This window comes from Grus americana, chromosome 13 (genome assembly GCF_028858705.1).
Source record: "Grus americana isolate bGruAme1 chromosome 13, bGruAme1.mat, whole genome shotgun sequence".
Taxonomy (NCBI): Eukaryota; Metazoa; Chordata; class Aves; order Gruiformes; family Gruidae; genus Grus; species Grus americana.
Genome location: NC_072864.1, coordinates 17,958,604 through 17,971,433, shown reverse-complemented (window position 1 = coordinate 17,971,433; position 12,830 = coordinate 17,958,604). Strand labels below are relative to the sequence as shown.

General features: G+C 37.6%; 1 protein-coding gene across 7 annotated transcripts in view; it reads right to left on the bottom strand.

Moving 5' to 3' along the window:
• Positions 1 to 12,830, bottom strand: part of FTO (FTO alpha-ketoglutarate dependent dioxygenase) — a 251,219-nt gene that overhangs the window by 162,474 nt on the left and 75,915 nt on the right. For 5 of the 7 annotated variants that reach the window (XM_054840453.1, XM_054840452.1, XM_054840451.1 and 2 more), the window contains one exon: positions 11,060 to 11,179. The exons of the other annotated variants lie outside the window; for them this stretch is intronic. In XM_054840453.1, the coding sequence (XP_054696428.1) occupies positions 11,060 to 11,179 (120 nt within the window). The remainder of the gene's footprint in view (positions 1 to 11,059; positions 11,180 to 12,830) is intronic. 7 annotated transcript variants of the gene reach the window in all.

Here is a 12,830-nt window from a genome sequence, read left to right as displayed (position 1 = left end):
TAACCTCCCAGATAGGAGGGTTCCACTTGGAGCAGGATCCCAACATTTCCCCAAGCAGAAAATTAGACCTTTTCTTTAACACGGAGTTCCTTATGAAGAGCATAAAGCGCAACGCATCTCAAGGAAGAGCTCCGTTCAAATTACTTTAATTTGTAATCATATTTTCTGCTAAGACCCAAAGATCAGGAGAGAGAAGATCCACATCCTCACAATCCCACAACACTAGTTTACCGTCTTCCGAAAAATGATAAAAGAAGGTAGTGCCACAGGGTCTAGCGACACATCTGCAAGCAGGCAAGGTGAGGTTGGGATGAACATGGACAGTTCTTCCCATATACAAAAATGTTAAAAATAGAAGGGGAAAAAAAGAAAAGTAGACTTGGTTTGAGAAGATTGGAATTTGCATTAGAATGTCTCCTTTAAGTTGTCAGTGAAAAGACACAGTCCTTTAATTTGCCTCTTCACATTGCACAGTAACTAGCAAATTTCACCTTTTTCAAGCCCACCATAAAACCCCACAGGATTTCTCCAACCTTGTGTCATTCCACGACTACGAAATATGGTTGCTACATCCACAACTACGAAATACAGTTGCTAAATGAAATACACTTTAAGGCTGTACCATGAGAAAAAGCACAGTTTAATTAAGTTAACTAAGCTGATTAAGCCGTGCTCTTTCACCTATTACAGGAAGTATTGAGCCCCGGAGCCATCCTAAAGGCACCTCACGCAGCGTATGACATGTTTTCCAGAGATACTGTATATATTTAGTCACTGCGGAAGGGGAAAAAGCAAACACCCCATATGTCAGCACGCCAACAGAAGAACAGAAAAGGTATCAGCTGATAAAGCAGCTGTTTACATCTCATTCTTGTCTGGAAGGTAGGTATTACATTACAAGGGAATAGATGAAGTTAAGAGAGCATTACCCCAACGCCTCAGATCTGACTGCTGTAGAATCTCAGTCACTGATATTATTACTGGGATCTTTGCATGTTTACAAACAACTCAGACAAACGGATTTAAAATTTAATAGATTACAGCAGCCTTATTTTAAAGCAATTACGATTAATCTTTCCCCTTTGTTGTACCTAAATGAGTTTGTATCATTAAAAGAATTATTTAAAATTTTCACTCCTTTCAAAATGTCTAAAAGCAATTTCTAAAATAAAGACATAGCTAAATAGCATTATTCTTATCTTGGCTTTTGCCGGTACAAGGGTGCTGCTCTGTGTCTCATAAAGATTTCTGGCAGAGTGAGAAAACCTGGTCAGTATCAGAGTCTTTCCTGGGACCTGTCTGAAGTGTCGACAAGCAGCTAAGCTGAATATTAATATGCTCTCCATCATCAAAAGCTGTTGCATACCCAAAGGATGAGAAATATTTTAATCAGCTTTCAGCTTGTCTAGTAGAAGTCAGTTTATTCCTTTGGGATTATACATCTATGTGCTCAATTTTTGTCTTCGCGCTCTCTCTTTATATATATTACTTTTGAAACTAGCAGTAAAGAGCCTAAATCTGCTGTTTTGTTGGAAAAAGCCAGCTAATGCTGTGATTCAATTATAGTATTTTACATTTAACAAGAAAATGTAGAAGATGAAAAGCAAAGAAAAAAAGTTGACAAAACAGTCCTGTATCCTGGTTCTTAACAGTTGGATTTTTTAAAGAAACCAGTGGGACTCTTTGTTTTGTTCAATATTTTTGCAAAATTTATGAGTTTTCCAGACTGATTCATCGGTCTTAGCCATCTTTTCCCCTCCTCAGTAGAATGCTAAGTTCTGATACTGTAAATTCACAATTCCTTTAGCATAATGATCACCAGTGGAATTGACCCATGAATGTATACATGTTTTATCAAGTATACGGGTGTATGAAGTATATCCTACATGAAAGCCAACAAAAGATCAGTAACGGAATAATGGTCTGAAAAGCCTCGACTGTAAAACTATAATTGCATGGTAACCTCTCCTTTCTCTACTGCCCTTCCTCTGAGAGGCAAAGTCAGTCACTGTAAGGTTGCATTAATGAAGATTCCACCTACAGGAGAAAACCTTTAAAAGTGAGAAATATTAATAATCCTAATTATGTATATTTTTAATCCTTTTAAAAGCATCATAACATTTCAGACTAAGATACAGACAGGACTTGTGTTGGCCTTTGCATTGAGCATCTACATAAATGCAACACAGAATTAATTTCATGTTACGTCATCCCTGCCTCCTTGGGGATAGATGTGTTACCATCATACATGTAACACCATGGTGCTCTTGCCTCTTCCCCATAAGAGAAGACAGAAATAGAAAGCTTAGCTGCTGAAAGATTTTCAGATACTCTATCTCCTCAAGGAATTCTGGGAAGTACAACTTTTGTGTACTTTGGTACTACACAGCGTCAGCACAAATTGGTTCGTACAGGCTAACCTTAAAATAATTTCTGTCCAAATCTTCCATCAGCAACGTAACCAACCATTAGTTTTGAGCAAAGGAATGAATTTTGCGGTCCAGCTACCAGAAATGATTTCAGCACAGAAACTCCTCTTTCATGAAAAGGAAGCATTACATTGGTCAGAATATGAGAACAATCAGTAAAGGATAACAATGAGTAAGCTTACTCTGCCATGTGCCTGAATTACAAGAGAAGTCTTGTAATTCACTTATCCAAACTGAGTCCCACCACAGCATCGACAAAACAATTGACCTTCTAGCTAGCTAGTGAAGCTTTAATCCATTAGCACGTAGCGTGCAGCTTGAAGACGGAGCTAAAATATCATTATTAGTGCGTGTATATATACGTATGCATATATACACTGCATATAAAAATGAAAGAATCACTTCAGTTTATTACAGCATTCTATTGATCCCTAGGCAGCGAGACAACGTGAACTGGTGCACTACTCCCAGCTATTAAGAGTGCACTTTGCAGAGTAGTGCGTGCTAGCGTGAAGTCGGATTCATCTCGAGCATAGCTCCCCTGATGCCACTCCTGATCACAAGCAAGAATCTGGTCTGTCCTCACCACTCCCTTAATCATTCTATTATATTACAGAAATTCAGAATGAGTCCTATGAAAAGAGATGCCATTAGTCTGATTGTGATAAACAATCACATTATTTTACAGCACTAATTTACACGATTTGCTATATATTAGAGCCTCTGCTGTAAGAATTTATATAGAGAGAGTTTGGATTCACTAGCAGTCCAAGGAGAACTGCCAAAACCTGATGTTAACTAGAGACATTTGAGAGAAGCCAGAATAGTAAACATTATATTAAGTCTACAGCTTCAGGATTATTAAGCAGAAGCATGTGTAGTAAGAAAAGTGCAAAAAAGATTCACTCAAAAGCTCCTGAGAGCTAGAACGGGGAACTGCCAGGAGACAATTGGGGTCAGCCAAAACACAGTAAGCTCCTTCTGTCACACTTAAAGGGATAGAACTTGCCCATCTGAAAAAAACCCCAAAAAACCGCAAAAAACCTTCGATGTGGCCCAAATTCTACAATTCCCAATCACGGTAGGGGGGAGGCAGAAATGTGTTGGGTTCCTTCAACTGCAGAATGTTCTGTCCCTAGGACATAGCCAATAAGTAACTCTCAGTTACAGCAAAAATCGTGGCCTTATTTTATTGATGAGGAATTTAAGATCAGAAATAGTCTGCAATCTAAAACCAAAGTGAGACCTCAACATTTTGATCTCCACACTGATTTCAAAAACCACACTTAAGTTACTTGCACAAGTTAAACAGAGGGTCAGTGAAAGAATTAGCACCTAATCCGTCAGACCGTAATGCTTCCCGTGGCAAGAAGTGAAGCCAAGTTTTATTTCTTTATATATAAAATCAGAGCTGTAATTTTGATCAAAGATGAAGTAACCGTTAAAAAATACATTGCAAAAAGACCATTCACCCGTGGTCTTGTTAGGAATTAGAAGGACTGATGATCAGATAGGAAAGAAAAGGTATCAGTGCAGCAACGGCAGCTTTTTGGAAGACATCACCTCCTCTGCTTACAAAAGCCATTTGAAAGTAAACTAGCTGTATTCTGTTTTATACTGGTTACGTAGCCACTACAATGCAATAGCAATAATAAAACCATGTTTAGCAATACTAGTTGTACTCTACGTAAATAAATACAGCGATGTAGATGGTGACATTTTAGTCATACTGCCATTTGTTTTCACTTTCATTTGAAATCACAGCTTCCCCTAGTTTACAGCAATCACAGCAAAAATTACTCCTACCAAACCACTGTAACTCACAGTTTCAACACCAAACCAAATCTTTTTTTTTATATCTATGCAGCATGTCCATAAACATACATACACAAATGTACAAATCCATAAGCTCTATATCTGATCACTTCCATGACTGCATAAATGAGAACTAGAAACCACTTTAACTACAGTTAATAATTAATCAATCAAGTTTTATATAACATACAGATACACAAATTTCAAAAATACAAAAGAATTTCTTTTCAAGAAATGTATTCTCAGTGGTAAAATATGGTCTTTTTTAGTTTTTCTGCTAGGAAATGGATTTGCAAGAACATCAAAGGCCTTGCAAAGAATAGTTGGACTAGTAAAACAATAGCACAATATTACTACTTCACTATTTCCACAGCAAATAATAAGCCTTGATAAACACACTGTTGATAAAAAGATCTTTTATTATTTCAGAATATATCCATCCAAGGTTCCGGGGAAAAAAAAGGTGGGAACAGCACATAATTTTATACATCATACTGACTCTGCTTTCAGTGACATTGATCACGTAGTTCCCATTAACAAACACACAAACAAAGGCAATGCCACATTCTAAAATATCCTTCCAGGACTGACACCGGCGCCACAGGGATGCAGCAGGAACTACGATCTGAGCTTTTCCCTCCCTGCCACACACTGGGTGACTTGCAGTCCTACCAAATCCAGTCTAATGCTCTCTACACTCTTTTCCTACGTTGTTCCTGCTGCTGAGACCTGCAGGCAGCTGCCCCCAGTGCCCGTTCCCTAGAAACGGCTTTTCTCTAAAGAGAACTTGATGTGATTCCAAAGTTACATACAGAAATTAACTTGAAGATCATCACAATTAAAACCCCCAGCATACCTGAGTATGTATTTGTGTGTAGAAGCGTGTACGTACACTACAGACCAGCTCTGGTAGTCTATCCGCTATGAGAAAGCTTTTACATGTGACAGAGAATCCCGCTTAAGCCACAGAGCTCAGCTCAGACACAGAGAACCATTTACACAATTCAAATACAAGATTGGGGCACAACTTACCTATATGCACAGTTTTGATTTCCGTAACTGTGTGTTATATGTGTATGTACTAACACAGAGCTCTTCATATTTTACGTGCAAGTAGATGTACATACTACACACGATCGTACGCATCCAACAGTATAAAAAGACAGTGAAGACGACAGAAAGAAGCCCCATTACAGCAGGAGTTAAGCAGAAGACAACAGAATTCTAGTCACCCAAAACTGAAGCTCACCCAGAGTTGTGCGCCCAGGAACACCTACAAAGAGCAGACTTGGAACTGGGGCGGCAATCCCCCTCGAAGGGACACCGAAATGGGACAGCACGCCCACCTCCTCCGCACCATCTGGTGCGGCACACACCACCAGCCACGGGGCACGCACAGCTGCACGAGCCACCCATGGTCCTCCCGGGTGTGCTGTCAGAAACGCATCTCACTTCCCCATAGGACGTAAATTGTCCTAAATTCTTCCTGCCTTATGCCAGTTCACATCATAACCTTAACGTTTTCAGCGCAATTCTCACGGTATGCCGTACGAGTTGGAAGACTGCCCTTTTAACAATTCCAGGGTATAATAGAAATGTTACAGTGGTTCGTATCAACACAGCTTAGATCTCAAGCAGCTCACATAAGGGTTAAAAATAGAAAGTGCTATCCACTGGTTTGCTCTGATGTTCCTGTAGATATTGTCACTGGATGTATCCTCAGTAGAATTCTATTCAACACCTCTGTCTTTAAGTACAAAGCTGTAGGCTGTAGCAGCTTTAGGAAACATAAGTATCCTTTTTTCTGCTGCACAGTATCTGTGTGTGAAATTCTCTAAAGGGGTTTAAGTATTTACCCTGAACACTATCAGACAGTTTCTAAAATTTTCCTTATCCTGTTGCAAAAACACTTCAAAGAGAATCATAAACACAGTCCTTTGTGCTTTCAGCACACACTTTGTTTTGGAAGCTTAAGTCTGAATTCCCTCAGAATTGTAAATATTTTTTGTGCAACAGAACTTTACTTTTTTTTTTTTCTTCTTTTTTTTTTCTTTTTTAAAGATTGGTAGTGATCCTATTGCACACAATGCTGAATCCTTTCTCCCATTTCTGACAGCTACAAATATTGGGGTCAAGGAAATTAGTGTCAAAAAAAAAAAAAGAAAAAGAAAAAAACAAGTCTTCAGGATCAGGTTTAGTTGTTGTTTAAGATAAAAGGTACATTTCCAGAAACATCTGACTCCTAGTGTACATAAAATATAACCTGCCAAAAATACATTTATTTAAAGGATCTGGCCTAAACAGATAAGAAGAGCCCAAAAAGACAAGAAATATGGCTAAAATTTGGGTCCGTGAGCTGCCACGTTGTGCCTACATTTCACAGCTCATTAGGCAAATACGATCACCCCTCACTGCATGGCCCTCCAATAAAGGAGCGTTACACTGCAATATCTAAGTGCAACGGAAAGCTAAAAAAAGAAATCAAAATCAAACCTCAATTTCTTTAATTTTGGCTGACAAGGTCAGACCAATTCAAGTGTCAGTTAAGTTGCTCTGCATTTTCTGAAAAAAACTAAACAGCCAACCAGCCTGTTTGTGATCCCATTATCTTTTTGTTTTTTTAAATATAATTGGTTAGTTGTTTAAAATGCCAAAGTCTACAAAAGCTAGGAGGATTCCTTTTAAAAGCATATTTTGTCTTATAGCTTTTCATGGTTATTCTAGAACTGAAATACGCTGATTTAAATACATATTTAAACCCTTGTTTTAATTTGGGAAAAAAAAAAAAAGAAAAAGAAAAAAGAAATATATTATGGCCCTGGGCTGAGATTTTCTAGCTCAAGTTTCAGCCTAGACTCAATTCTAACTGTCAGGCTGTAAGCCCCTGACAATAGTGGCTTATAGCAGAAACTATGACATACTTCATACTAGCAATAGTAGCAAATAATGAAATAGACCTCAAAAAGGAAAGAAAAATAATTTTACAAGAGAATAGCCTTGCTCGCTGATTTCAATTTAGTTGTATAAACTGATAAAAGTATGCTATTGAGAATAACAGTAATAACAACACGACTAGTAAAAATAGTTTTTACAAAGTCTTACAAATCAAGATGCAAGTTGTGCATAAAGATTTCAGTTTGCATGAAATGCCACTTGGCCCATAGTACCTACACAGTGTGCACACTCCTGCTTTTACACTACATTTAGAAATTAAAAGGCGTGCTGCATTTCATTACCGTTAGCTGTATTTTAGGATGCCAAAAAGTGAAACAAATGGTATAACAATTTCTTGTGTTTCGGCTATACCATTAAAAATCAGTTCTTTAAGATCTATGTTTCATTCCTTTAAGTAGACCCTTTATAGTAGGCAAACGGTTATGCCGGTAAATATAACCCCAAATCAGTCGTACTTTTCTCTGCGTTTTAGGTCTACAATTTTTTTTCATCTTGCCAAATTCCTGCATAAATAGGTGGGATTAAATGGAGCCTAGCCTACCTAACATAATTATATATGTTGTGATTTTATACTGCAATGAAACTGATACATTTTAATAATCCTGGTCTTGGCTCTTACCCACTAAAGTCAATAAAGGTTATTAAGGCCAACTGCCATATAAATACATTGCTACATTGCTAAATGGACTGTCAAAGCAGGAAATACAATTCACACCATATAGCACTACCAGGGTCTTCATTTATTTTATTTTTTTTTTTTTAAAGGAACACTGGGTATGTTAAAAAAGTCTTTAAGGATTCGATATTTAAGTATAATCATATATGTTTACTTTTCATCCCACAAACAAAAAGCATTTCATTGATTTACATTTTCCTTATTCAAATGTGACTCAGCCTAAAACCAAATAAACAAAACAAGACTTCTGCAGTTCTTACTGATTTGGCATGGTGCTGGAAGATTTTCATAGCTAAAATAAATGTCAGATTGCAAGGTTTGTATGATATCCGACCCTGAGAGACAAATTGTCTCTCCACTGAATCTCAGAACAGCTACAGCAAGACTTCCTCACATCACATGAGATTTCAGCTTTTCAGACTTCGCTTTACCCAGAAAGCAAAGCTTGTACGGGCTTTTTTCAAATGGTAACTCTCCCTTTGAATTCAGCAAGCATTTATCCTGATGTTGCAGATGATAACGTGTTAATCTTGGATGACTTTTTAAAAAACCCCTCAAACATTTGAATAGCCTTCATATTTTCAAGGGAGGGGGAAAGAGAGAAGAAGATTGGTTAAACTGCTTTGGATTTAATGGTTCATAAATTCATGAGGTAATATTGTGGGAAATGTGATGTTTTATCAGAATGTCATTCAAATGAAAGGTTTAACATTTACATCACAAGAGCGAGCTCCAAGTAAAACTATCCTCAGGGAAAGAAATGCCAGGAATAAACATTATGATAAAATTGTGCGCTTGCTATAACGTACAAAAATATTATAGAAAGCCCAAAGGTTTGAAGACATTGGGTTAAATTTCCTGCAGTATCATACTTTGCTGTGACACTGGAGCAATTACAATTAACAGAAGCAGAAATGATTTTGGAAAACATTCTTTTCTTTAAGGCTGCATTACTAAACAAGGGAGGGTTGCGGGGTGGAAATGCACACAGGGAACCCAAGACTGACTTTTGTATCACTCTAGACATATATATATATATATATATATATATATAAAGTCAATAGTTGTTCAGCTCACACACAAATGTAAGAAAAATACATTGCTTAACTATTTTCTTTTAAGAAATAATTCCTTTTAAGCAATAATCTCTACTGAGACAAGATTAACAACTCTAAGACATTTTTAATTTAAGCATTTTGCCACTTTTTTTTTTTTTAGGAATCATCCAGTTAAAATTAGAAATTTGGAGAAAAAACAAACATTGACTGCAGACTACTGGGTACATTCAGAAATACCTTTTTGATTTAACTTAATGCTGTGGAAGTTAAGCGTGCACCAAAACACTGCACTTTTTATGTTAAATTGCTGTTGAATTTGTTAACCCACAATTGATTTCCTGTGTTATGGAATCTCAGAGATTACAGCTAACTTGAAGCAACAGGGATAATTCTTGATGTTAATGCCTCATTTCTATGTATTTTTATTAAGTCGGTGCCTGCTGTTGCATTAAAACTGCGGCTCAACATTGCCCCCTACTGTCACCGTGCGAAACAGTAAAGGACAAAATGTAGGTTAAACCCCCCAAAACCCACCCTACCTCCAAGTCCCAAATACAGTAAGCATCAAATTGACTTAGAGACTCAACAAAACAGACATTCTCAATTAACATTCTCTCCCGTCTCCTCCAATAGCTGAAATTAATTGTGATTAATACATTATAAGTCATAAAACATTAAAGAATTTTTTTAAAATTTAAATTAGAAGCAGCTTCTGTCTTGGCCCAACCTTCAGTTTGCTGATAAATATCATCCTGAGGCCTGTTGAAAGGAGATACACTGACGCCACCGTGTTTCTAATTAGAGACACATGGTAATGTCACACCAATTGCAGAAAACCTAACCCTTGAGAATTCCTGAGTTTGCTGTTTTTCCATGTTCTCAACACACAATGGATATAAAATAACAATCAAACATTCTTGTCTCTACCTCATCTAAGCCTGTGTTACAAGCGAGTAAGTTGTCATTTGAAAGAAAAACAAACCAGAAGATTTTTTTTAAATTATAAAGGTCATTCAGGAATGTGAGCACATAAGAACACAAAAATGAGAAAAAAAAACCCCACATAAGCAAGTTATAATTTTTCTCTTTTTGTAGGAAAGTTTAATCCTCACCAATTCCATATGGCAACTGATTTCACAAATGAAAGTTCCACTTTTCCACACTTATTTTCCAAGTCTGAAACCAGCCATCGCTGGAAACGCTTACAATATGTCTGAGTAGGTTAGGGAGTCACAACATTTCCCTGAAAACTCAGGAGCATGGTCTTGCTGCACCATACCTCCAGGGATTCAAAACTACCTCTACTACAAACCACGTTCAGCATCCTCAGCTACATTACAAACTTTTCCAAGTCAGCTATGGGCAAACTGAGGCTCACGCTGACCAGCAGAAATGCCTGAGAAGCAGCCTCTAAAGCAGACAGAAGGATAGTAGCAAGACATGTTTGTCAATAAAGTTCCTTCTGCGAACAAATCTAGAAGCAGGCATGCCAGCACTTGTATCCAACGCGTACACTAGCAAAGTCTCCCAACTGAGTCTCCACCTGGACAGCAACAGCAAGCGGGCTAGCAGCGCTTGTCACAGAGTCCGTTCTCAAGGAAGGCAGGGATGTGCTTTCCAGGATACAGGAACCACCGTCACTGCCGTTACTGAAGAAACTAAGCTCCTCTTGTTGGTTCTAGCTATGGTGTAAGTGTGCAGGTGGACTACAGACAGACAGTTGTACCTCCAGACCATCAGATTTTACTCTCAACTTTGCTCGGACGCATTGACCATTGTTGCCATTGGCAGAGTTGTCTATCTTGAGGTTTAGGAAAAAGCTGACAATGCACGGTTTGATGTGATGTAATATATGACTGCCATGTTAGGAGGCTGTCAAACTTTAAAAACAAGCAAAGACAGGAAATAACTAAAATCTCCGGGTTTTGGAGCTTATTTTGCTCACATTTGTTCTGGCTACTGAGGGAGAAAAATAAGACGAGGCGTTGGAAGGCTGACACTGATTCTACTTTTCATGTGTTCTGAATAAAGTTTAAATCCCATTACTATAGTACAATTAAAAACATAATTGTGAGTGCTCTCAGAATTAAGCTCTAGAGGCTTTAGACTATAAAACTAGCACTTACCATAATCTCCATCTTTCTCCAAAATTCTTCCAATTGAGCCATAGGCTTAAGCCACCAGTCAGTACACTTCAAATACCGCCTGCCTTGAAACCAAAACTGCCTAAGCCACTCAAATTCAACCTGCAAGATAAACACATACAGGAACATAAACATCTATGTTCATTATTTGGGGCAGGAATGGGGTAATGCATGAATCCCATAGAAAAGGAGAAGGTTATCAAAGCACTCATTTCCAAATGCACCCTTACACCCAGCTGTTTAGTTTATTTCTATTCCACATGAATTTGTGACCTGAGCTACTCCCTTCAAACCTAGAGAGGTGCAAAACCCAAGTCTTTTCTTTACATGTGGTACACGTACAAAGAACATTAAAAGCTCAGGTTTACTCACAACTCAGTCAAATATGTACCAACTCTGGCTTATTTTGATTAACATTGGGGGTTTGAAAATACTTCAGTCATATAAAAGATTGAAAAAACTTGCAGTAATAAAATTGCTAGAATGCAGCCGAGTCCATTGCTATGGAACGAGAGCATTATATGGAATCATAGTTGCTCATACTTTTACCAAATAATCTGGTTACCAGATCGGCTACCAATAACTTTTGGATTAACTGGATCTCCAGGTGAGAGATGAAAGGGCTGTGCTCAGGCAGAGCTGCAGGGGAGAGGGGGGTGTCCCAACACCGCTCCTGCTCCCTCTCCTGCATCTGCCCGTACAGCAAAGCCCTCAGACACACAACAACGCTCACGTGCCAGCAGCAAAAAGCGTTTCGGGGCATCTGAAGCAACAGACCCAACTGTTTTTCTAGGACAAAGCTTGTGTGGAAACTGTGTTTTACAAAGAAAACAAATCCTCCACTGAAGCAATAAAAATTCCATCAGGAACAAGCTAATACTTTTATTTAGAATATGAAAAACAGCAAATGATGTAATACTTTACTAGTTGGGGTTTAAAAAAAAATTTTCATATATGGAAGGCCCATCAGCTTTAAGACAAGAAATATTAGCTTACTAAAAGATAATATTAATATATAAGATATTTTTAAAGTAAAATAATTCCATTTATCTTAATTTCCCCTGAGCCTTTTTTCCTTTAATAGTAATCCATAGTTCTGGTCTTTAGAATTCTGTATTTATCTTTGTTGTGGTAGTTATGTTTCACATCGAGTTCAAAGCTGCTTTAATCGTTATTTGTACCACAAAGAAGTTTTTGTTTATCCCTGCTCAGCTCTGATGATGCAAACAAAGACAACTCACCAAGGTGAAAATAAAGAAAACTGCCCAAAGCTGTCACCTAACGCTTTCTTTCCTGCAAGGGTGAACAGAATGGCCACAGAAATCTGAAAGTTAACTAAATGTTCGGTCAATATATGTTAAAGATTACAATAAAAGATACATAAATTTGAAGTGTATACAAAGAAAACTAAAACAACTTTGTTGGTAAAATATAACAACATGATTAGTTGGCAGACATAGATTGAAAAATATTTTTAAAAACCCTGACCGCTAGCCTAGAGACTTTTTAGCACAGAACTTTGATGACATCCTTCCTAAAAAAAACTGAGGGAAAGTTGCTTCCTCTACAGTATTAATGAGGTATGAAGGATCAAGTTATGGTTTGTTAAAAAAAAAAAAATAAAAAAATCAGTACACAGAGTTTCGGGAAGGTTGAGCATATCGGCAGATCACCCAGAGAAAACTCAATACTTTTTTCTCTTCCCACTTCTTTTTGCTTTTGCTGGCCTCTACCACGAAAGGGCTATAAACAC